General features: G+C 35.9%; 1 protein-coding gene across 2 annotated transcripts in view; it reads right to left on the minus strand.

Moving 5' to 3' along the window:
- Positions 1–460: 460 nt before the first annotated feature.
- Positions 461–27,809, minus strand: part of LOC136040227 (ubiquitin carboxyl-terminal hydrolase 7-like) — an 86,753-nt gene continuing 59,404 nt past the window's right edge. For both annotated transcript variants that reach the window (XM_065724420.1, XM_065724421.1), the window contains exons 6-8: positions 22,984–23,143; positions 11,323–11,481; positions 461–964 (exon numbers count right to left, since the gene is read on the minus strand). In XM_065724420.1, coding sequence (XP_065580492.1) covers positions 953–964; positions 11,323–11,481; positions 22,984–23,143 — 331 coding nt within the window. In that variant the 3' untranslated portion in view covers positions 461–952. The remainder of the gene's footprint in view (positions 965–11,322; positions 11,482–22,983; positions 23,144–27,809) is intronic.

Here is a 27,809-nt window from a genome sequence, read left to right on the forward strand (position 1 = left end):
ATATTCTATAATAAAACTCAGTGATTCGGCAAGATAAATAAAGGCAAAACTCCAAAATAAATTGAAATGGACCTTCTTTAGGATTTATTTTCTTTTTTGGTCTATTTTTAGAAGCATTTTCCTTACGTCCATGTTCAATTTCTTTCCCCTTATTCTTCTACTAAAATTGTAACAAGCTTATTTCGCCGATGTGGTGGAGAGTACTGTTTTTGTCTGTACCCACGGTTTTTGTCATTACCATTGCTGTTGCTTTTCTATTTAAAATTTTCTGCACTAAGGAAGGAAAACAAAAAGACTCTTTTACTAAAATAAACAAGAAAAATAAAAGACTGCAAAGCATATATCAAAGAACTTTGAAAGCTGTTAAAAATATGAGGAAACTAAAAAAAAACTGTTGATCTCGTTTTTTTATTGTGATGTTTTTCAAAGCAAGAGAGCAAAACAAAGAATTAAGTCTGATTTGGGGAATGTTTTATTCTAAGTGCACACATTGGGTATATACAGGGTACGAAAGTTTATCACAATATTAAAAGCTTGCCAATCTACTTTTGTTAAATAAAAACAACGATGGGTTAAAAAGGATTTTGTGAAGTGTAGCTGCATTCAAGTCTCTGTAGATCAGGTTTCTTTAGCTAATCAACTAATAGTTAACACAGAAAATCTTTCATTTGTTCACTGGGGGGAAAAACTTCACTGGGGGGAAAAACTTCACTGGGGGGAAAAAGCTTGAAAATTGTCCATCACTATTGTTTCATAAGCAGCACTGTTAAATATAGTTGTGTTGTTATGGTTGTCAAGTTGTCACAGTTATGGTTGTCAAGCCATGTCAAGCCATGAATGGTTGTCAAGCCATGAATGGACTCATTTTAATCAGAATAACAGCAAAAGTTGTAAAAAACGTCATAGAATGTTGTTTTGGCATGGTTTTGAGATCACATTTCTTTAGGTCCAGTCACTTCAAACCCTGAAATAAAAGGAATAGACATTCATGATTGGAAAAAAATAAACTTTGTTACTGTAGAATTACATTTTCGTTTTTTAGTCTGTGGTTATACCTTCTATTACTGTGAATACATAATAATATTCAGCTTTTAGGGTGATTGGATTTTATCTATAGCACTTTCACTTTATTCTGGCTTTGCAAAACATCTGGCCCATGGTTTATATCGTTCTGGATTCGCTACTATTAAATTCCATATACTAGAGTAAGGTAAAAGAGATAGTTTAGTTTTGTACCATCTCAGTCGCGTAAAAAAAAAGAAAGTAAGATCAATGGGAAGGGATAAAACTGCCAAAGAACAAAACGCTGGTTAGTTATAATACAAAAGATTGGAAAGGTGTGAAAATCGGGAATTCCGAAAATTAGGGGAGGAGGTTATTAGCCGATTCTTTTTCTCCTTCCCTTACGTATGGACCTAGAAAGTGTCAGGTTAATGACTGGCTTTGAGAACTTTTTGACCTTGTTGATACAGTCTTACTCCCTTGGATTTTCTTTTGTATTTTATTTCTTCAATGCTTGTAACAAGACTGGTTAACTTTTACATAACTGATAGGCAACATTTTTGTTGGTAAAATAGTTTAATATTATCATACAGACCCCCCCCCCCCCCGAAAAAAGATTTCTAAAATAATTAAAACACGTTAAACCAGGATTGCTCGCCGAGAACAAATTAACAACTCGCTTCGTCTAAAAGATCGAAAATTGTTATTTCGGTTTAAGCACATTATATCTAAGACTGCATTAGATCCTCTGTAGTGAACTAGCATTGGTTGCTTTTTACCGGCAAAAAGCAATAAGAACCAATAACACCTTAGCTAACTTTTTAGTTTATGTCGTCATTTCTGAGAGCACATTGAAATGTCACTTCTTTTATTTACAGCAATACGTTTCGTTTGTCAATTGAGTGTAATTTGGTCATAGCTTTATTATATGAATAAGCACCCGATACAATAGAAAAATCGTTATCACTGCAACTGTTAGGTACACAACTGACATCTAACCATCAATGGTGGTACTAGAGAAGCATATATAGATAACCGATTTTGCTTGTTTCAAATATCCTAAGAAGCCTTTGCTGGTAGCATGGAAGGAAAAGCGCAAAGGCTTGCCAAAACACACACTGTCTGTAGTTTATTATAAATTAATGCGTATATGGGTTTGGTTCTGTTCCCAGAACGAAAATTGTACGTATGATATGTACCTGCATCTTCAAATTGTCTGTTACTTATTCATGGAAAAAATTAGAAAAGAAAATTGAATACCAGTTCGAAGGAATATGCAATTTGTCTGCTTCTTTTTGGGAATAAATTTGTTCCTGGATAGAATTCTTGATTTCAACGACATACTATTTATGATAATATGTCAGCATAGCTAAACTCTTATTTGCTCCTTATTTGTGCTATATTTATCGGCAGTCCAAAACCAAAACACTGATTACAGTATACGAGAGGAGGGGGAGTCCCAAATAGTAAATAAAAATACGCTTTATATGGTATGTTCTTAAGCAAAATTAAAGACAATTTGTGCAGTTAGACGAGATCTCTGTGATTGATTCGAGAGCTTTTTGCAGGATTTTTGTCAAGCCGCTCGTTATTAGAGTTGCTGAGTGTGTTATAAAGCCTTAAAGACTTTTGCTGAACGTTCCTGGACGTGATCCGTGGTCAGCACATGATTTTAGCAATTCAAAACAGACCATTCCGACCTTGGATATGAACCTCGTAAAGAAGGACAAAAATCACCTTAGAATAGGTCATTCCGACCTAGGTTTTGAGCCACGTAAAGGAGGACCAAAATCACGGTCTTCGGAGACTAAAGCTAAAAAAGTGTGAAGTGCTGAGGGAAAACATGGTTATGGGGCATTACTTCGCTAGCTTTTGAGCTAAATCGATCCGAAGGGTCTTCAAAATTGAGCCTATGCATCTATGCAAAGGGTCTTCAAAATCTATGCATTTCAGCGGATGAACAAAAGAAGACTCAACTCAAATGGACTACAATTTTGATCACTCAAAAGTTTCAGCCTCAGAGCAATGAAAATTGTAATTACTAGAGACGAAAGTTGGTTCTACAGATGCGATTTCGAAAATAAAGACAGAATGTGATATGATTCATGGCCCTGTCCAGGCCCATAGACCAATAAAAAGGAAGATGTTTGCCTTTTTTTGCCAATATTGCTAACCTAGTAGCTGTTTTAATAGCTAGTAGTGTTTAATAGCGCGTTAGAAAAACATGACTTCAAGCTAGAATTCAACTAAATGTCTTTTGGAAGTTTACAATGACTTGGCTAAGGGCTGCCTAAGTTGCCACTCTAAGTAGTACATTTAATTTCTTCCTTTGAGTTTTCCATTCTGTTTAATTTCCTGAATATGAATCCTTTCAAATGGCTAGATTCTTAAGCATTCTTTTTGAGCTACTGAATAGACAAGAGGTGTGCTTCAAAATTTTTATGCCTCATAACTATTTTTTTTTGTTTTTTTGTCCAAGTTAACGTCGGAACAAAAAGACATTTATGATACGATAATGCATTGTTGGAGAAATTTTCTTTTTGGATGCGCCAGGAGGTACTGGTAAAACGTTTGTGATAAAACTGATTCTGGCATCAATTCGATCAAAAAATGATATAGCGTTGGCAATTGCGTCGTCCGGAATAGCCGCAACATTGCTGCCTGGTGGAAGAACTGCTCATTCCACTTTGAAATTGCCTCTGAATTTGCATTCTACAGAAACTCCCACGTGCAATATTTCCAAATCATCTGGGATGGGTAAAGTATTGCAGCAATGCAAACTTATTATTTGGGATGAGTGCACAATAGCACACAAAAAATCGCTCGAGGCTCAGGATCAATGCTTGAAAGATTTGAGAGGGAAGTCGAAACCCTTTGGCAGCACATTAATATTGCTTGTGGGAGATTTCAGGCAAACATTACCTATAATACCTAGATCAACCCCTGCATACGAAATGAATGCTTGCCTGAAAAATTATAATTTATGGGCACACGTAAAAACATTAAAATTAACTACAAATATGCGTTTCCAATTGCAAAACGATGACTCTGGTCAAACATTTTCAGATCAATTGCTGACAATCGGAAACGGAAAGCTGGCAATTTCTGTAATTTAGTGACGTCCAAAAATGAATTGATTGAAAAAGTATTTCCGAATATTCTAAACAATTATAAAAATAATAAATGGCTAAGTGAAAGAGCGATTCTTGCACCCAAAAATATAGACGTCCACGAAATCAACAATATTGTTTTGACCAAGATTCGAGACCAGGCAGTCCTTTACAAGTCAGTCGACACAGTTTTGGAACCAAATGAAGCGGTTAATTAACCATCTGAATTTTTAAATTCCGTGGATCTTTCAGGGTTTCCACCACACGTGCTACAACTAAAAATAGGCGTACCAATAATACTTTTAAGAAATAGCAACCCACCAAAGCTTTGCAATGGCACGCGAATTGCCGTAAAAAAAACAATGGAAAACCTAATAGAGGCCACAATCTTGACAGGGCCTTTTGAGGGTGAGGCTGTTCTTATTCCTCGCATTCCCATGATTCCAACGGATATGCCTTTTCAATTTAAAAGATTGCAATTCCCAATTCGATTAGCATTTGCAATCACCATTAACAAAGCTCAAGGACAATCATTATAAAAATGTGGTATAGATCTTAATACTGATTGTTTTTCCCATGGACAATTGTACGTTGCATGTTCGAGGGTCGGTAAACCTGACAATCTATTTATATGCAGCGACAATTGGACAGCGAAGAATGTTGTATATTCGCAAGTTTTACGCAGTTAATTTGTATTGTATCTATCTATCTATCTATCTATCTATATAAAAACGAATTGTGTGTATGCATGGTTGTTTGTTTGTAAAAAGAGCGTTTGCATATGACGTCATTATTAGTACATAAGGCTTTGTATATGCACAGACAATGGGAAAGCCAAGAATTTTGTATATGGCAAGAAAAATAAATATATGTATATATATATATATATATATATATATATATATATATATATATATATATATATATATATATATATATATCTATATATATAAAAATAAGTTGTCTGTTGTCAGGTGACGTCATGTTTCTGTGTCGACTGACGTCATGAAGTTTGTTGTCGTCATTTTTGCTATGACGGTGACGTCATTAAAGATATTTAATCATGAAGTTAGTTGTCGTCATTTGTGCTATGACGGCTTGCTGCTGATAGAGAAAGTCAGAAAAGAAAGCGTGCCGAGGAATCAAAAGAACAGAAAGGAAACAGGCTTGAGGCTGATAGAGAAAGAAAGAACAGAAAGCGTGCCGAGGAATCAAAAGAACAGCAAGGAAACAGGCTTGAGGCTGATAGAGAAAGAAAGAACAGAAAGCGTGCCGAGGAACTACCAGAGCAACGCGAAAGCAGACTTGCTACTAAAAGAGAAAATGAAAAAAGAAGGCGTGCCGAGGAATCACAAGAACAGCAAGAAATCAGGCTTGCTGCTGATAGAGAAAGTAAGAAATGAAAGCGTGCCGAGGAATCACAAGAACAGCAAGAAATTAGGCTTGCTGCTGATAGAGAAAGTAAGAAAAGAAAGCGTGCCGTGGAATCAGAGCAACCTGAAAGTTATCGCCTGGCATTCAGGTACAGCCCAGTCGATAATTATAGCTTGAGTAGATGTGTTCAAATCGGGACAATGTCTAAAATTTGTCCCTATTGCAAGGCCTTGAAATTCAATGGTGAAACAATGGGAATGTGTTGCGCCTAAGGAAAAGTTAAACTTCCTCTATTGGCTGCACCACCAGAGCCATTGAAGACTTTCCTTACTGGAACTACGTCAGAATCTAAGCGTTTTTTGTCAAAAATCAGAAAATACAACTCATGTTTCCAAATGACGTCGTTTGGAGCCCAAATCGAAAATCCAGATCAATTTATGTCTACTTTCAAAGTAAAAGGGCAAATTTATCATAGAGCAGGGTCCCTTCTACCATTCTCAGGCGAGAATTATAAATTTTTACAATTGTACTTCATCAGTGATAGAATTTCTGAATTGAATGCACGTTGCGAAATTTCTCCCAACGTTGAAAGGACAATCGTTTCCCGATTGCAACATCTTTTCCACGAAAATAATAATTTAGTGCGTCTGTTCAAAACAGCCATCGATTTGATGCCTACTGATACGCATAAAATTGTTATTTCCGCAGACAAAACGCCTCCTGGCCAACATGTGCGTAGATACAATGCTCCAACTATCGACGGAGTGGCAATCGTTATGGTCGGTGATCAGTTTTTACCTCGAGATATTATTCTTCATAAGCGAAACGCTCAGTTGTTAAGAATTGCTGAAACTCATCGATGCTACGATGCCCTACAATATCCTATCATTTTTTGGGATGGAGCCGACGGCTATGACTTTAATATTAAATTGATGAATCCAGCCACTAACAAAGAAATGAATAAGAAATGCAGTGCAATGCATTATTATTCCTATAGACTAATGATTCGGCAGGATGAAGAAAATTATATTTTAAAATGCCGTGAATTGTTTCACCAATTTGTCGTTGATATGTATGCTAAAATTGAATCAAAACGTTTGCAATATATCCGCCTGAATCAGACCAAGCTCTGCTTTGAACAATACATTCATTTGCGAGATGCAGTTATAAATGACGGTAATACCACAAACGTTGGAAGATTAACAATTTTACCTTCGTCATATGCTGGCAGTCCCCGTCATATGCATGAATATGCTCAAGATGCTATTGCGTATGTTCGTCTCTATGGTCGTCCAGATTTATTTATTACATTTACATGTAATCAATCTTGGGACGAGATACTGCAGCTTTTACTTCAAGGACAATCGGCGGTTCATAGGCATGACATTACGGCCCGTGTCTTCCGGCAAAAGTTGAAATCACTGATAAACTACATAGTAAAACTTGAAGTGTTTGGGTCAGTGCGATGCTAGATGTACTCAGTGGAATGGCAAAAACGAGGTTTGCCACACGCACATATACTAATCTGGCTACATAAAAAAATTACTTCGAACGACATTGATGTTGCAATTTCCGCTGAAATACCTGATAAAAATGTCTTTCCATTGAAGACTTTCCTTACTGGAACTACGTCAGAATCTAAGCGTTTTTTATCAAAAATCAGAAAATACAACTCATGTTTCCAAATGACGTCGTTTGGAGCCCAAATCGAAAATCCAGATCAATTTATGTCTACTTTCAAAGTAAAAGGGCAAATTTATCATAGAGCAGGGTCCCTTCTACCATTCTCAGGCGAGAATTATAAATTTTTACAATTGTACTTCATCAGTGATAGAATTTCTGAATTGAATGCACGTTGCGAAATTTCTCCCAACGTTGAAAGGACAATCGTTTCCCGATTGCAACATCTTTTCCACGAAAATAATAATTTAGTGCGTCTGTTCAAAACAGCCATCGATTTGATGCCTACTGATACGCATAAAATTGTTATTTCCGCTGACAAAACGCCTCCTGGCCAACATGTGCGTAGATACAATGCTCCAACTATCGACGGAGTGGCAATCGTTATGGTCGGTGATCAGTTTTTACCTCGAGATATTATTCTTCATAAGCGAAACGCTCAGTTGTTAAGAATTGCTGAAACTCATCGATGCTACGATGCCCTACAATATCCTATCATTTTTTGGGATGGAGCCGACGGCTATGACTTTAATATTAAATTGATGAATCCAGCCACTAACAAAGAAATGAATAAGAAATGCAGTGCAATGCATTATTATTCCTATAGACTAATGATTCGGCAGGATGAAGAAAATTATATTTTAAAATGCCGTGAATTGTTTCACCAATTTGTCGTTGATATGTATGCTAAAATTGAATCAAAACGTTTGCAATATATCCGCCTGAATCAGACCAAGCTCTGCTTTGAACAATACATTCATTTGCGAGATGCAGTTATAAATGACGGTAATACCACAAACGTTGGAAGATTAACAATTTTACCTTCGTCATATGCTGGCAGTCCCCGTCATATGCATGAATATGCTCAAGATGCTATTGCGTATGTTCGTCTCTATGGTCGTCCAGATTTATTTATTACATTTACATGTAATCAATCTTGGGACGAGATACTGCAGCTTTTACTTCAAGGACAATCGGCGGTTCATAGGCATGACATTACGGCCCGTGTCTTCCGGCAAAAGTTGAAATCACTGATAAACTACATAGTAAAACTTGAAGTGTTTGGGTCAGTGCGATGCTAGATGTACTCAGTGGAATGGCAAAAACGAGGTTTGCCACACGCACATATACTAATCTGGCTACATAAAAAAATTACTTCGAACGAAATTGATGTTGCAATTTCCGCTGAAATACCTGATAAAAATGTCGATAAGGGGTTACATGATATTATTGTAAAAAATATGATACATGGACCTTGCGGTGCACTGAACGAAAATTCACCATGCATGGCCAAAGGAAGGTGCACAAAGCAATATCCTCGACTTTTAGCATCAAACACAATTACTGGCAATGATGGTTACCCACAATATAGAAGAAGATCTACTGAAGATGGCGGTAAAACAGCAATAATAAAGAAGCGTAACGGTACCACCATCGAAGTAGATAACCAGTGGGTTGTTCCATATTCCCCATTATTATCAAAAACATTTAATGCACACATAAACGTTGAATACTGTAACTCCGTAAAGGCAATCAAATACATATGTAAATACGTCAACAAAGACAGTGACATGGCAGTTTTTGGCTTGCAGCCCGAAATCAAAGATTTCGACGAAATCGTACAATATCAGGCTGGAAGATACATAAGCAGTAATGAAGCTGTTTGGCGAATTCTTTCATTTCCGATACATGAACGTAGTCCAGCTGTTGTTCACTTAGCGGTACATTTACAGAATGGTCAACGTGTTTATTTCACGGAAACCAACGTGCAACAAAGAGCCCTGAATCCACCGGATACAACATTAACAGCTTTTTTTTCGCTTTGCAAAAATGATTCTTTTGCAAAAAAACTGCTGTATACTGAAGTGCCTTCGTATTACACGTGGAATACTAAAAATAAAGTATTTGAACGTCGAAAACAGGGTAAGTCAGTCGACGGCCAACCTACCATCTTCAAAGATACCACGATAGGAAGACTCTACACCGTTCACCCCAATCAACATGAATGCTTCTTTCTACGCCTGCTTTTGGTGAATGTACCCGGTCCGACATCCTTTGAGTATTTGAGAACTGTAAACGGTACTATACATGACACTTACCGTAGTGCATGCCAAGCTCTGAATTTATTGGAGAATGACCAACACTGGGATAACTGCATCAATGACGCGTGCGAAACGTCTACCCCAAGTCAAATTCGTGCATTGTTTGGCATCATTTTAACAACTTGCTCTCCATCAGCTCCTACAGAGTTATGGGAAAAATATAAGTCAAAAATGTCCGAAGATATACTCCATCGAAAACAGTTAGAGACGTCAGATATGGCTTTTGATTTTACATCAGAAATTTATAACTACACTTTAGTTATTATAGAAGATTTGTGCGTACGTATGGCAAACAAACCTCTTCAGGATTTGGGAATGCCTTCACCTAACCGTATCGCTGCTGTTTCGACATGTGTAGAATTGGATCGTGAACAAAGTTACAGTGCGAGTGATCTATTGTCGTATGTACAAATTAACATTTCCAAGTTACGTCAGAACAAAAAGACATTTATGATACGATAATGCATTGTGTCGATAACAACGTTGGAGAAATTTTCTTTTTGGATGCGCCAGGAGGTACTGGTAAAACGTTTGTGATAAAACTGATTCTGGCATCAATTCGATCAAAAAATGATATAGCGTTGGCAATTGCGTCGTCCGGAATAGCCGCAACATTGCTGCCTGGTGGAAGAACTGCTCATTCCGCTTTGAAATTGCCTCTGAATTTGCATTCTACAGAAACTCCCACGTGCAATATTTCCAAATCATCTGGGATGGGTAAAGTATTGCAGCAATGCAAACTTATTATTTGGGATGAGTGCACAATGGCACACAAAAAATCACTCGAGGCTCTGGATCAATGCTTGAAAGATTTGAGAGGGAAGTCGAAACCCTTTGGCAGCACATTAATATTGCTTGCGGGAGATTTCAGGCAAACATTACCTATAATACCTAGATCAACTCCTGCAGACGAAATGAATGCTTGACTGAAAAATTCTAATTTATGGGCACACGTAAAAATATTAAAATTAACTACAAATATGCGTGTCCGATTGCAAAACGATGACTCTGGTCAAACATTTTCAGATCAATTGCTGGCAATTGGAAACGGAAAGCTCCCAGTAGACTCAATTTCAGGACGTATACAACTACCTGCTGATTTCTGTAATTTAGTGAAATAAAAATTGTAAAAATAATAAATGGCTAAGTGAAAAAGCGATTCTCGCACCCAAAAATATAGACGTCCACGAAATCAACAATATTGTTTTGACCAAGATTCGAGACCAGGCAGTCCTTTACAAGTCAGTCGACACAGTTTTGGAACGAAATGAAGCGGTTAATTATCCATCTGAATTTTTAAATTCCATAGATCTTTCAGGGTTTCCACCACACGTGCTACAACTAAAAATAGGCGTACCAATAATACTTTTAAGAAATATCAACCCACCAAAGCTTTGCAATGGCACGCGACTTGCCGTAAAAAAAACAATGGAAAACCTAATAGAGGCCACAATCTTGACAGGGCCTTTGGACAGCGAAGAATGTTGTATATTCGCAAGTTTTACGCAGTTAATTTGTATTGTATCTATCTATCTATCTATCTATATAAAAACGAGTTGTGTGTATGCATGTTTGTTTGTTTGTAAAAAGAGCGTTTGCATATGACGTCATTATTAGTACATACGGCTTTGTATATGCACAGACAATGGGAAAGCCAAGAATGTTGTATATTCGCAATTTTTACGTAGTTTGAAACACATATATAAATCTATCTATATTCACAGGTGGGACAAAGGGACACAACTACAATGGCGCGTAACTAATATGGCGCGTAACGACTTACACGCGCGAGGGGGCTTGGGGGGCGCAAAGCGCCCCACCAACTAGGTGTTGGGGTGGCGCGATATATATATATATATATAGGTATTTAAGAAATGTGCAAACTATTGAAATTCTCTTGCAAAATCTCCACCACACCCCCTGTGGAAAACTCCTCCAAGGAAGATTTCCTTCGGGAAATTCTCCCCCACTGGAAATTCTCCTTCCCTGTTGATAACGATAGAGTTTATAAATTTAAAAGTATTTGAAAAATTCCCCGCACAGAAAACTCTCACCTGTGTAGCGTCCTGGAGAACACTTTCCAGTTCGCTATTCCTAATGTACATAAGCATATAGGCCGTCCAGGGCGAGTCCTCTGTGCTGTCACCGAAATTATCATCAATGGCATTTTCCCTTCTGCACTTTGTTACAGATTCATCATCAAACTTGTACCACTGCAAAAAAAACTGTTTTTAATCAAATGGAACAGGCAGAGATGAATATGGGAATTACCTAAATGGGAAAGAGAGAGAGTGAAATAATTTGGAAAACAAAACAAAAAACAATGAAAAGAGCATATAATATGGTTAGTCAGTAAGCTCGGTGGCCGCCGTTTACCCCACGCTTCCTGGAAGTATCACCCCTTGGAAAATAAGACTCGTTATAGAAAAGTATGAAATCCCCGGTAGTAACTACGGACAGCGCACACGTGGGTGTTACGTAATGATGGCACACGTGGGAGTTACGTAAAGCCGGTGCACACATGGGTTGTCACGTAATTCTTTAACAGAGGTTTTAATTTCTGAAAGATTTTATTTTCTTCTCTGTATTTTTCTTTTCTTGAAAATTCAATATTCTTGAAGGGGTTTTTTCTCAGGGAATTTTTGCAATCCCAAGGTTTTGTCCGCCTTAGGAATCGAATGTAAGATTAGATATTTCCCCAATGGAACTGTCCCTTGAACATAAGGACCACCAAGCAGTGGATGCTATAATGACATGTTGCTGCTGCGTGTGAAGGCCCTTTTACTATTCCGACAGCTCTTACGCCATTTACAAATCATTATCAGTTATGCTTCGATAAAATTTTGTCTTTAAATATTACCTTTTAAAGTAAGGAGGCCTGCCTACTTTAATCAACATCTAAATAATGGGTTAGAAATGATTATTACTCTTTTGGCAGGTGTATATTTTGATTGCTTGAATCTTTAACTGAACTATAGTTGACTATATCAAATGTTTAGTTAAAATTGTGTCTCCATTTTATCCAAACGTTTTGAAAGGAATAAAATAAGTCCAAAATAAAAGAAGTCCAAGTAACTAGTTGTGACCTTTAAGTGACTTCACTGTAGTCAATTCAAGTGCCAATTTTCATTTCGCTTTAGAACATAAATACAAAGAATCAAGCAGGTGTGCTTAAAAGATAAAAAATCAACAGCTTTATGATACTTGCGTGCCCTCAAAGGGAATAGATTGAAAACACTTAATCCATGGGTTGTTGATTTAGAATGTTTGCAGCGAATTCTCTGGGAGGGGAATAGGTTATTTCGTAAAATTTACTTCCCGAATTTTAATAGCATCAATTGTTTGTTGGTTCAGAGTTACAAGGCAAAGTTCTGCTGGGGGCAATCTCTGATCATATATTCGTTTCCTAAAGCACAAAAAAAATCTTTGGATATAGTTTCACTGAGGAAAATCGCCTTTAAGAAAATGAAATTGTGAATTCCAGAAACAAATTCCTAGAAGAAAATGATTTTTTTTTCAATCAATCAATCAATATTTATTAATTCAAATTAAAATATGCAAAAAAATATTATGCCCAAACAGAGAGCGGCTCGTAAGACCGGGGCAGCCTTGGAAATAATGAAGAAAAAAACATCTCTTAAAGAATTCCATAACAGCCCATGTTTGCACCGGCATTACGTAACAGTTACGTGTGGACCACCATTATGTAACACCCACATTTGCGCCATTCGCAGTTACAACTGAGGATTCCCCACTTGTCTATAACAAGTAACGTCTGATTACATCATCCTCAATAAATCTACAAATATTAAAAGATTATATTATCGTCAAAATCCCTGTTTGACTAGCGGACCTTTTGATATAATAAGTCACACAAGATAACGTTATCCTTAATAAATCTATCAAGTCCCACAAGATTACATCAACCTCAACATAGGTAAACACTCGCTCTTATGCATGCTTCCCCGCTTGGCAAGCGTCCTTGAGATCTAACAGGTCATGCAAAATTAATTATCAGGTGTACTATACCATACACAACATGCATGTATTCTTATAACATTACGTAAGACCCAGATGCGCATGATAATGTGTTGAGGGGGTATTAGCTGCAATAGAATACAACCTATGAGCCGGTTTAAATCCATAGCCATCTCACTACTCACCTCCTCAAGACCACGCTCCTTACGCTAAAGTTTTGTTAGTAGAATTTAAAAACAGAGTTTATTGTTCTTATCAATCGACCAGTGTTTCAGGAATCGTTATTCAAGTATTATGACAAAAATTCGAAACTTTAACGTAAAGAGCAATCTTGTGCAAGGGTCAACTCCTTTCATATATGTAATAATTTCTGTTCGTTTTAAGGTTTGATGTTGCTCCTTGCTTTCAGATGAACAAAAAAACTTTTTCCTTTAATATAATTTCTGATCGTTTTTAAAAAATATCAGAAAATCTGGCTCTCTCTCCATGCAAATTCCCGGCACTTGTGTATTATAAACCACTCACTCAAATTTACGATGCGTAAAACTCGAGAAAAAACCAATTTTTGTGTTATTTTCTACGTTACTTTAGAGACAAATTTGGAATATGTTTGCATATTAGAGGGGAGAAGGGTTGATACTTGCTGTTGATACTTATGACAGTATTGATTTCCAAGATTCACGATCATACTAAATGAAGACTACTTTGTAGTGGATAATGCCCTTTACAAGGTTTGTTTTTGGTACTTATGACAATTTCGGTTTCCAAAATTCATGATCATGCTTAATGAAGACTACTTTGTTGTGGCTAACAGCCTTTTCAAGGTTTGTTGTTGATGCTTATGACAGTTTCGGTTTCCAAAATTCATGATCATGCTTAATGAAGACTACTTTGTTGTGGCTAACAGCCTTTTCAAGGTTTGTTGTTGATGCTTATGACAGTTTCGGTTTCCAAGATTCATGATCATGTATAATGAAGACTACTTTGTAGTGGATAATGCCCTTTTCAAGGTTTGTTGTTGATACTTATGGCAGTTTCGGTTTTCAAGATTCATGATCATGCTTAATTAAGAATACTTTGTTGTGGATAATGCCCTTCACAAGGTTTGTTGTTGATACTTATGACAGTTTTAGTTTCCAAGATTCATGGTCATGTTTAATGACGACTACTTGGTAGTGGCTAACAGCTTTTTCAAGGTTTGTTGTTGATACTTATGACAGTTTTAGTTTCCAAGATTCATGATCATGCTTAATGACGACTACTTGGTAGTGGCTAACAGCCTTTTCAAGGTTTGTTGTTGATACTTATGACAGTTTTAGTTTCCAAGATTCATGGTCATGTTTAATAAGGACTACTTTGTAGCGAATAATGCCCTTTACACGGTTTGTTGTTGATACTTATGACAGTTTCGGCTTTCAAAATACATGATCATGCTTAATGAAAACTACTTTGTAGTGGATAACAGCCTTTTCAAAGTTTGTTGTTTATACTTATGACAGTTCCGGTTGACAAGATTCATGATCATACTTAATGAGGACTACTTTGTAGTGGATAATGAACTTTACAGGTTTGTTGTTGTTACTTTTGACAGTTTCGGTTTCCAGGATTCACGATCATGTTTAATGAGGACTACTTTTTAGTGAGTAATGCCCTTTACACGGTTTTTTGTTGATAATTATGACAGTTTCGATTTCCAAGATTCATGCTTAATGAAGACTACTTGGTAGTGGCTAACAGCCTTTTCAAGGTTTGTTGTTGTTACTTATGACAGTTTTAGTTTCCAAGATTCATGGTCATGCTTAATTAAGACTACTTTGTAGTGGATAATGCCCTTTACCAGGTTTGTTGTTGATACTTATGACAATTTCGGCTTCCAAGATTCATGATCATGCATAATGAAGACTACATTGTAGTGGATAATGCCCTTTTCAAGGTTTGTTGTTGATACTTATGGCAGTTTCGGTTTTCAAGATTCATGATCATGCTTAATGAACACTATTTTGTGGATGATGCCCCTTTACAAGGTTTTTTGTTGGTACTTATGACAGTTTCGGTTTCCAAGATTTACGATCATGTTTAATGAGGACTACTTTGTAGTGGATAATGCCCTTTACACGGTTTGTTGTTGATACTTATGACAGTTTCGGTTTCCAAGATGTACGATCATGTTTAATGAGGACTACTTTTTAGTGAGTAATGCCCTTTACACGGTTTGTTGTTGATAATTATGACAGTTTCGGTTTCCAAGATTCATTTAGTGGCTAACAGCCTTTTCAAGGTTTGTTGTTGTTACGTATGACAGTTTTAGTTTCCTTGATTCATGATCATGCTTAATGAAGACTACTTTGTAGTGGATAATGCCCTTTACAAGGTTTGTTGTTGATACTTATGACAGTTTCGGCTTCCAAGATTCATGATCATGCATAATGAAGACTACTTTGTAGTGGATAATGCCCTTTTCAAGGTTTGTTGTTGATACTTATGGCAGTTTCGGTTTTCAAGATTCATGATCATGCTTAAATAAGACTACTTTGTTGTGGATAATACCCTTCACAAGGTTTGTTGTTGATACTTATGACAGTTTCGGTTTCCAAGATTCATGATCATGCTTAATGAAGACTTACTTTGTAGTGGATAATAGCCTTTTCAAGGTTATTTGTTGATACTTAATGCTGAAAGTTTCGGTTTCCAAGATTCATGATCATGCTTAAAGAAGACTACTTTGTAGAGGATAATGCCCTTTACAAGGTTTGTTGTTGATACTAACGACAGCTTCGGTTTCCATGATTCATACTCATGCTTAAAGAAGACTACTTAGTAGTGGTGCAGGTTAAAATTACAGGACTAGGACAGAAAAAAGATAGGAAGAAGAATTTGAACAATTCAATTTCTTGATTATTCATGTATTCACAATCCTAGTAGTGTGTCAAATCTGGATCAAATGATCCATTCAAGTGGGCTCAAACCGTCTCTCATTGAGGTGGAACTTGATCAACAGGATATGGACCATTTGCCGCTATCGTTTGAAGTGTCTATGAAGTTTCAGTTACATATTTTTACAAAACCTAGCATAAATTAGTAGTTTATTGTTGCTGATGGGAAGAAGGCATATATTGCCCTTTATGTGCACACTTAGAGGAGCCTAGTAGCAACGATCGATGTTCCTTATCACCTTCGTTCAACATCTTCTATCGTAGTTTTGACAGGGTATCAAGAGGACTTCTGCAGCAAATAGAAAATTGAAATGAGGGTCAGTACTAGTATAAATTAATAATAAGAGAGAAGATTTCATGTGACATGAATGACATGAGAGGTGTAGCATAAGTGGGAGATAGTAACGTCGGCAATGAAGGTAAAGGTAAAAGGTAAAGGATACGGCATTAGACTTTACAGTCCCTACCGGCGGTGCTGATCTCCGTTTCTTGGCCCTTCAGCCAGGAAGTGCAATGGGGGGTTGGGGGCCAACCATCCTGTGCTTTCGCACACCCTTCCTGTTTACCTTCCCCAGATTTCTCCAGGTACCCATTTAAAGCTGGGTCGACTCTGGCTAAGCTTACAGAGTCACGCCACTGACTCCCGTCCCAAACTGAACAATTGGGTACACTGGGATGCGAACCCGCGTCCTTTCAGACAAAGAATCCCAAATCCAGCGCACCAACCGACTCGGCTAGGACGGCAATGAAGGGGGGAATTAATGCCAGGTTTTTTTTCTCACTCAATTGGACTATCTGTCTTGGCTTTTTCTACAATTAGCCATGACTTAGCCATGATTAGCCGAACTAGAGTCAAGCATATTCGGTTTTTTAAGAGGCTTCACTGTTAATCACACTCGGATAAGTTAGATTTAATTCCTCATTGCACACTTAGAGGAGCCTAGTCGCAACGATCGATGTTCCTTATCACCTTCTTTCAACATCTTCTATCGTAGTTTTGACATATATAAATATATAAATATATATATATATATATATATATATATCTATATATATAAAAATAAGTTGTCTGTCTGTGTGTCTGTCTGTGGATCAGGTGACGTCATGTTTCTGTGTTGACTGACGTCATGAAATTAGTTGTCGTCATTTTTGCTTTGACGGTGACGTCATTCAAGATATTTAAGACATATGTTCACGTAGAAATCTATTAATGTTTAAGTTTACAATGACTGATGAACTTACAATGGCAAAAGCCGATGAAGATGCTCAAAGAGTCTATGCCAAAAAACTTGCTGCTGATAGAGAAAGTCGGAAAAGAAAGCGTGCCGAGGAACTACCAGAGCAACGCGAAAGCAGACTTGCTGCTAAAAGAGAAAGTGAAAAAAGAAGGCGTGCCGAGGAATCAAAAGAACAGCAAGGAAACAGGCTTGAGGCTGATAGAGAAAGAAAGAACAGAAAGCGTGCCGAGGAATCAAAAGAACAGCAAGGAAACAGGCTTGAGGCTGATAGAGAAAGAAAGAACAGAAAGCGTGCCGAGGAACTACCAGAGCAACGCGGAAGCAGACTTGCTGCTAAAAGAGAAAGTGAAAAAAGAAGGCGTGCCGAGGAATTACAAGAACAGCAAGAAATCAGGCTTGCTGCTGATAGAGAAAGTAAGAAAAGAAACCGTGCCGAGGAATCACAAGAACAGCAAGAAATCAGGCTTGCTGCTGATAGAGAAAGTAAGAAAAGAAAGCGTGCCGAGGAATCAGAGCAACCTGAAAGTTATCGCCTGGCATTCAGGTACAACCCAGTCGATGATTATAGCTTGAGTAGATGTGTTCAAATCGGGACAATGTCTAAAATTTGTCCCTATTGCAAGGCCTTGAAATTCAATGGTGAAACAATGGGAATGTGTTGCGCCTCAGGAAAAGTTAAACTTCCTCTATTGGCTGCACCACCAGAGCCATTGAAGACTTTCCTTACTGGAACTACGTCAGAATCTAAGCGTTTTTTGTCAAAAATCAGAAAATACAACTCATGTTTCCAAATGACGTCGTTTGGAGCCCAAATCGAAAGTCCAGATCAATTTATGTCTACTTTCAAAGTAAAAGGGCAAATTTATCATAGAGCAGGGTCCCTTCTACCATTCTCAGGCGAGAATCATAAATTTCTACAATTGTACTTCATCAGTGATAGAAATTCTGAATTGAATGCACGTTGCGAAATTTCTCCCAACGTTGAAAGGACAATCGTTTCCCAATTGCAACATCTTTTCCACGAAAATAATAATTTAGTGCGTCTGTTCAAAACAGCCATCGATTTGATGCCTACTGATACGCATAAAATTGTTATTTCCGCTGACAAAACGCCTCCTGGCCAACATGTGCGTAGATACAATGCTCCAACTATCGACGAAGTGGCAATCATTATGGTCGGTGATAAGTTTTTACCTCGAGATATTATTCTTCATAAGCGAAACGCTATGTTGTTAAGAATTGCTGAAACTCATCGATGCTACGATGCCCTACAATATCCTATCATTTTTTGGGATGGAGCCGAAGGCTATCACTTTAATATTAAATTGATGAATCCAGCCACTAACAAAGAAATGAATAAGAAATGCAGTGCAATGCATTATTATTCCTATAGACTAATGATTTGGCAGGATGAAGAAAATTATATTTTAAAATGACGTGAATTGTTTCACCAATTCGTCGTTGATATGTATGCTAAATTTGAATCAGAACGTTTGCTATATATCCGCCTGAATCAGACCAAGCTCCGCTCTGAACAATATATTCATTTGCGAGATGCAGTTATAAATGACGGTAATACCACAAACGTTGGAAGATTAACAATTTTACCTTCGTCATATGCTGGCAGTCCCCGTCATATGCATGAATATGCTCAAGATGCTATTGCGTATGTTCGTCTCTATGGTCGTCCAGATTTATTTATTACATTTACATGTAATCAATCTTGGGACGAGATAATGCAGCTTTTACTTCAAGGACAATCGGCGGTTCATAGGCATGACATTACGGCCCGTGTCTTCCGGCAAAAGTTGAAATCACTGATAAACTACATTGTAAAACTTGAAGTGTTTGGGTCAGTGCGATGCTGGATGTACTCAGTGGAATGGCAAAAACGAGGTTTGCCACACGCACATATACTAATCTGGCTACATAAAAAAATTACTTCGAACGAAATTGGATGATGTGATTTCCGCTGAAATACCTGATAAAAATGTCGATAAGGGGTTACATGATATTATTGTAAAAAATATGATACATGGACCTTGCGGTGCACTGAACGAAAATTCACCATGCATGGCCAAAGAAAGGTGCACAAAGCAATATCCTCGACTTTTAGTATCAAACACAATTACTGGCAATGATGGTTACCCACAATATAGAAGAAGATCTACTGAAGATGGCGGTAAAACAGCAATAATAAAGAAGCGTAACGGTACCACCATCGAAGTAGATAATCAGTGGGTTGTTCCATATTCCCCATTATTATCAAAAACATTTAATGCACACATAAACGTTGAATACTGTAACTCCGTAAAGGCAATCAAATACATATGTAAATACGTCAACAAAGGCAGTGACATGGCAGTTTTTGGCTTGCAGCCCGAAATCAAAGATTTCGATGAAATCGTACAATATCAGGCTGGAAGATACATAAGCAGTAATGAAGCTGTTTGGCGAATTCTTTCATTTCCGATACATGAACGTAGTCCAGCTGTTGTTCACTTAGCGGTACATTTACAGAATGGTCAACGTGTTTATTTCACGGAAACCAACGTGCAACAAAGAGTCCTGAATCCACCGGATACAATATTAACAGCTTTTTTTTCGCTTTGCAAAAATGATTCTTTTGCAAAAAAACTGCTGTGATACTGAAGTGCCTTCGTATTACACGTGGAATACTAAAAATAAAGTATTTGAACGTCGAAAACAGGGTAAGTCAGTCGACGGCCAACCTACCATCTTCAAAGATACCACGATAGGAAGACTCTAGACCGTTCACCCCAATCAACATGAATGCTTCTTTCTACGCCTGCTTTTGGTGAATGTACCCGGTCCGACATCCTTTGAGTATTTGAGGACTGTAAATGGTACTATACATGACACTTACCGTAGTGCATGCCAAGCTCTGAATTTATTGGAGAATGACCAACACTGGGATAACTGCATCAATGACGCGTGCGAAACGTCAACCCCAAGTCAAATTCGTGCATTGTTTGGCATCATTTTAACAACTTGCTCTCCATCAGCTCCTACAGAGTTATGGGAAAAATATAAGTCAAAAATGTCCGAAGATATACTCCATCGAAAACAGTTAGAGACGTCAGATATGACTTTTGATTTTACATCAGAAATTTATAACTACACTTTAGTTGTTATAGAAGATTTGTGCGTACGTATGGCAAACAAACCTCTTCAGGATTTGGGAATGCCTTCACCTAACCGTATCGCTGCTGTTTTGACATGTGTAGAATTGGATCGTGGACAAAGTTAAAGTACGAGTGATCTATTGTCGTAATTACAAAATAACATTTCCAAGTTAACGTCGGAAAAAAAAGACATTTATGATACGATAATGCATTGTGTCGATAACAACGTTGGAGAAATTTTCTTTTTGGATGCGCCAGGAGGTACTGGTAAAACGTTTGTGATAAAACTGATTCTGGCATCAATTCGATCAAAAAATGATATAGCGTTGGCAATTGCGTCGTCCGGAATAGCCGCAACATTGCTGCCTGGTGGAAGAACTGCTCATTCCGCTTTGAAATTGCCTCTGAATTTGCATTCTACAGAAACTCCCACGTGCAATATTTCCAAATCATCTGGGATGGGTAAAGTATTGCAACAATGCAAACTTATTATTTGGGATGAGTGCACAATGGCACACAAAAAATCGCTCGAGGCTCTGGATCAATGCTTGAAAGATTTGCGAGGGAAGTCGAAACCCTTTGGCAGCACATTAATATTGCTTGCGGGAGATTTCAGGCAAACATTACCTATAATACCTAGTTCAACTCCTGCAGACGAAATGAATGCTTGCCTGAAAAATTCTAATTTATGGGCACACGTAAAAACATTAAAATTAACTACAAATATGCGTGTCCGATTGCAAAACGATGACTCTGGTCAAACATTTTCAGATCAATTGCTGGCAATGGGAAACGGAAAGCTCCCAGTAGACTCAATTTCAGGACGTATACAACTACCTGCTGATTTCTGTAATTTAGTGACGTCCAAAAATGAATTGATTGAAAAAGTATTTCCGAATATTCTAAAAAATTATAAAAATAATAAATGGCTAAGTGAAAGAGCGAAACTCGCACCCAAAAATATAGACGTCCACGAAATCAACAATATTGTTTTGACCAAGATTCGAGACCAGGCAGTCCTTTACAAGTCAGTCGACACAGTTTTGGAACCAAATGAAGCGGTTAATTATCCATCTGAATTTTTAAATTCCATAGATCCTTCAGGGTTTCCACCACACGTGCTACAACTAAAAATAGGCGTACCAATAATACTTTTAAGAAATATCAACCCACCAAAGCTTTGCAATGGCACGCGACTTGCCGTAAAAAAAAACAATGGAAAACCTAATGGAGGCCAGAATCTTGACAGGGCCTTATGAGGGTGAGGCTGTTCTTATTCCTCGCATTCCCATGATTCCAACGGATCTGCTTTTTCAATTTAAAAGATTACAATTCCCAATTCGATTAGCATTTGCAACCACCATCAACAAAGCTCAAGGGCAATCACTAGAAAAATGCAGTATAGATCTTAATACAGATTGCTTTACCAATGTACAATTGTATGTTGCATCTTTGAGGGTCGGTAAACCTGACAATCTATTTATACGCACAGACAATGGGACAGCGAAGACTGTTGTATATTCACAAGTTTTACGTAGTTAATTTGTATTGTATCTATCTATCTATCTATCTATATAAAAACGAGTTGTGTGTATGCATGTTTGTTTGTTTGTAAAAAGAGCGTTTGCATATGACGTCATTATTAGTACATACGGCTTTGTATATGGACAGACAATGGGAAAGCCAAGAATGTTGTATATTCGCAATTTTTACGTAGTTTGAAACACATATATAAATCGATCTATATTCACAGGTGGGACACAGGGACACAACTACAATGGCACGTAATTAATGTGGCGCGTAACGACTTACGCGCGCGGGGGGGCTTGGGGGGCGCGAAGCGCCCCACCAACTAGGTGTTGGGGTGGCGCTTTGCGCCACCCCAACAGCTAGTATATGTATATATATATATATATATATATATATATATATATATATATATATATATATATATATATATATATATATATATATATATATATATATATATATATATATATATATATATATATATATATATATATATATATATATATATATATATATATATATATACATAGAGGTTTAAGTAGTGAACGGGAGACAAGGTAGGAAGAGGCTGGAAAAGGACTGTAGGAGGATTGAATCTGACTAGGAAGCGTCTTTTTTCAAATAGTTGTTACACGGGAAAGTTTATCAATGTTTTTTTATAGAAAACGAAAGCACAACATACCTCTCGTGTAGTCAAGCGTAGTTTCGTGTAGTTTCCAAGAATAAACTCTGCAAAAATACTTTTGTGGATATTTCAATTGATATTTTAATACTATTTCTCGAATTTTAACAGTGCTGTAAACCAAACTATCTATATCTGAAGTCAAAACATTATAGCAGCTAATATCTACAATTTACAGTAGAACTCAAGACCGGCAAAAAATACTTACCCCGTCCCTGTCTCCCTTTGGTTTTATGAACGAAACATAATGACCAGTATACTGAAGACCTTTGTGAGCAATAACTACATAAAGAGTATATGTTGCTTTAGATTCTTGATCAGGGCCTGTTAAAAAAGTCGTTAAATCAAGATCCTCAGAAAATTCAAACCTGAAAAGAATTATTGACATTATTTTTCTTTATCAGTTCTAAAAAAATAAAATTCTAAGAGTTCTAGCACAAGCCAAATGTTTCAATCAAAAGAGAATTTTCAATTAAAAAAGAAGAAAACACCACCCAAAATTGGTTCAGTCTAGGTGAGGTTAATATTATCAAATTATCTTGTCAAATTAAATTATTAAATCAAATAAATCAAATTAAATCAAGTCAAATTAAATCAAATTAAATTATTAAGAGCGGAATTTTCAACCATCTATCTATAAAAGTTACCTACTTCCAACTTTTCTAACTGCTCTTCCTAATCAATAATCGGCAAGAGCGTCTCTTGCCGAAAGAAACAAAAAAAGCTTTTGACAACAGTGCACGCATAAAATTTTGATTTAAATTTTATTCAATTGCAATTATTGCATAATTTCAAACTTCTATAATTTTCATAGGAAAGTTAATCAGCCTTGTTTATAATATCTTTTCAACAAATACTACAGCCCAGAGGAGGTGTATATTGAGCCAAAAGTAATTTCCAAGCCCTAGTACATTGGTCAATGGATTCTTTAACGCCCATAGAAGGTATACTAGGAGCCATTAAGAGTTACCAAGCCCTCGTATATGGTCAACAAATCTAAAAGCAAACACGTTGTAACAAACACAAAATAACATCACCGTTTCCGAGAATTTTTTGGCTAGGTGCCAAAATGTATCAAAATGTATTGTTTTGAATAAGATGGACATATGAAAATGCATTATTAGAAAAAAACATGCATTTTCTTCAACATATTTTGATGCTTGAAATATGATAGAAATAAGCAAATGCATTATTCAAAATATCATATATATCCGTCAAAATGTTTGGCTGCTTAATATAACATAAGGAAGTATTCGACTTGGTTGTTCAAAAAGGTATTGTTTCTTCAAGTAAGATGGGAATATGCAAATAAATTATCAAAAATAGTAAATGTTTTCATCAAAATGTGTTACTGATTAAAATTAGATGATGAAATATACAATCGTGTATTTACAAATGTTTTGTCTCTTGAAATAAGATGGATATGAGCAAATGCACTATTTAAAAAATCACTGATTTTTTCCTTAAAATGTTCTGTTCTAGGAAATAAGATATAGAAATAAGAAAATGCATTCTTCAAGATAAACTATATATTATCTTCAAACTGTTCTGCTGTTTGAAATAAGATGGGAAATTAGCAAATGCATTATTTAAAAATATCAATATTCTCATCAAAATGATTAAATGATTAAAATGAGAATAAAAAAATATAAAATGGTACAGTTAAAAATGTTTTGTTTCTTGAAATAAGATGGAAATAAGAAAATTCGTTATTAGAAAAATATCAAATATTTTCTTTAAAATGTGTTGGTGCTAGAAACAAGAGTAAAAATATTCAATTGCATTGTCCAAAATGTAGTGTTTCTTAAAATGAGGAAATAAGCCTTATTTTAAACTTTTGATCCTTTTTTGCCTCCGAAGGCACCCAGGGCATCGACGAGGAGACACAAGTCATCCCTCATCTGGGCTGCTGCCATGACGTCTATCCAGTGGGATTGTATGGGCGTATTGGCATTGAGAACGTCACTCTGGTATATTTGACCCATTTTGTTGTATAAGCAAATGCATTATTAAAAAAATGTATATTTTCTTCAAAATGTTTTACTAATCGAGATAAAATGAGGTAATATGCAATGGTGTTGGTCAAAAGGTATTGTTTCTTTAAATAAGATGGAAATAAGCCAATACATAATTGAAAATATCATATATTTTCTTCAAAATGTTCTGCTGCTTGAAATTAGATGAGGAAATATTTGATTGCGTTGTTCAAAATTTAACCTTCCTTGAAATAACATGGAAATGTCCAAATACTTCATTTATAAAAATACTAAATTTATTCTTTAAAATGTTTTGCGACTTGAAATATGATGAAAAATATTCGATGGTGCTACTCAAAATGTATTGTTTCTTGAAATAAAATGGTAATCAGCAAATGCGACATTCGCAATCTAAAAAAAAATTACATCAAAATAAATTGCTGATTGAAATAAGAGGAAATATGCGATGTTGTTGTTCAAAATGTATTGTTTCTTGAAATAAAATTGAAATATAAAATTTTAAAATGGGAATAAATCTATTTATTCTCAGTGTGAAAAAACAGGTACAAAAGTCCGAATATTTCAATCACATATACACCGATCGTCAACGGTAGAATTACTAATGTAATATAATCGAAACTAGCATATTTATACACACAAAAATTATATATTTATTTCATTTTCGTACAACGTTTTATTGTATTATATTTTTTTGTATATAAATATGTTATTGTGTATAATTATATTATTTTACTAATTCTACTAACGAACATCACTGTATATGTGATCGAAATATTTTGACTTTTGAACCTGTTTTTTTTTTTTTTTTCATTGTCTAAATAAATGGATGTATCCCCATTTGAAAATTTATTTGTTCGTCATAGAAAGGAAGTGGGGTCTAAGAAAAGAATACCTAACATAAGGTATTACGTGGAAAATAAAATTAAATTAAGTCTTTCTTTTTGTACTCTAAGAAGAGCTGCAGTCATCCAAGGGGCGCGAGGAACTGAACATTTGGAATTTTTACCAGCTAAGGGTACACAGCACCTATCAACAAATACCACTTTGATCATAGAATTAATTGAAAAGACTGTCAGCAGATCGGCTTGATTCAATGAAAACCTCCCAGGAGGTATAAGACCATAGAAATTTAAACTGTTCCAAGATGATGCTGTGGGTAATGGACAAGAAAATTACAATAAGTAGAAGGAACTGAAGGTAGACCAGATATTGAACAAATTATAATGCATGAAAAGTGATCACAGATAACAGATATGATATCAAAACTCGAATTAGGCATTATAGTAGAAAAAATGTTGTTAATTAATGTGGCAAATGTGTCAGTAAGTCTAGTAGGAATAGCGATACAAAGAAGCATATTAAATGATAACGCAAATGATATAAAGCCATAAGAAGTAAATGGAGTTTTAACAGGTCAATATTCAAGTCTCCTAAAAGGATAATTGCATAATTACTTCTGCATATTTCCGATTTAACTTTGTCAAAAATTCCTAAGAAAGAATGAATAGATCCACTTGGTGGGCGGTAGATCTCTCCAATGATAATTGCTTGTTGTCAATCAAAATTTCAGTGAAAAAAGAAAGTCAAAACTACATCCAAATGCTTACGCAGATCACTATGCAAAGTACAATCCAGGTAATCAGCAATATAAAATGCTAAATCACCTTTTTTTCTTTCCAATCTATTTACAAACTCCGAGTTATATCCGGAATATCTAAAAGCATATCATTGTCCTTGTGGAGAAATGCTTCGCAAAATACAATATTCTGAGCTGAAGAATTAGCTATGAGACTTCAAATTATTGAGACAAAAACAGAGTGATTGGATGTTTGAATGAAGAACTTAGAAATTAATAGCAGATTTTACATTTTGGTCATATCATATCCATACACAATTTGCAGTAGAATTACTAGTCAAAAATGATATGCTACGTGGGGTCCCAGATGAGTCATCAATAAAATATAGAATATTTAGAGGAGTCTTCTAAACAAATTCAAATTGAATAGGAATAGAGTTATCATAATTAGATAGATCATCACCAACAGCTGTCTTTTATAAGAAGTGGAAGTAATAAAAATCTGGATATAATTAAAGTATGTAAAGTCGTAGTATGTACAGAAAACGTAAGAATGAATAGATAATTAATAGAAAAACGATTTGCGCAATAATCAAAGAGTATAATCATGGTATAAAAGAAACAACCATTAACAATATAAAAAACAGGGAGGTAGCACATAGCTATCAAGTCTAGAAGTTTGGAAGAAAAACATAGAAACTATAAAGTTAAAAATAAAGAAAGAGGATTTAGTAGCCTATAGTTCATCCATTGTATATAAAAGAAAATCAAACAGGAGATAGAAAAACAAAACTGGCTAGGAGGCAGGTAGAAGGTAAAATAGTGAACTTTTGGGGGAAAAGTTGAAAAGAAATCTCTAATGAAGCAAAAGCAAGATTAAACATATCAAGAATTTATAAGAAGCATATAGCAAACATTGCCCTTTGTTATTATTTTTCTTACCTTTACCGTTGATTTCTATATGAGATTGTTGATTTTTTTTTTTTTTCTCTGGCTATGATTTATTTAAACCTTATATGAGTGTTACAGGGGTATCAAAAGAGTATGAGTAGCTTATAAGAGTGGGAACAGGTTATAGTATCGGCAAAAAAACTGACAACATCATCTAGTATTTGGCAACGCATTAAATTTTCTTAATGCAATAATAAGAATCATTCATTTCATTAGCGTAACTGCAAAATTAAGGTAGTAAAGCGTCGAATCTCAGTTCTTGACAGAAATGATCTGCCTTCTGGCAAAAAATACAAAATTCCACATTTTTGTAGATAGGAGCTTGGAACTTCTACAATAGGGTTCTCTGATACGCTGAATCTTATGGTGTGATTTTCGTTAAGATTCTATGACTTTTAAGGGTTGTTTCACCCTATTTTCTAAAATAAGGCAAATTTTCTCAGGCTCGTAACTTTTGATGGGTAAGATTAAACTTGATGAAAACTTATATATTTAAAATCAGCATTAAAA

This window comes from Artemia franciscana, chromosome 20, assembly GCF_032884065.1.
Source record: "Artemia franciscana chromosome 20, ASM3288406v1, whole genome shotgun sequence".
Taxonomy (NCBI): Eukaryota; Metazoa; Arthropoda; class Branchiopoda; order Anostraca; family Artemiidae; genus Artemia; species Artemia franciscana.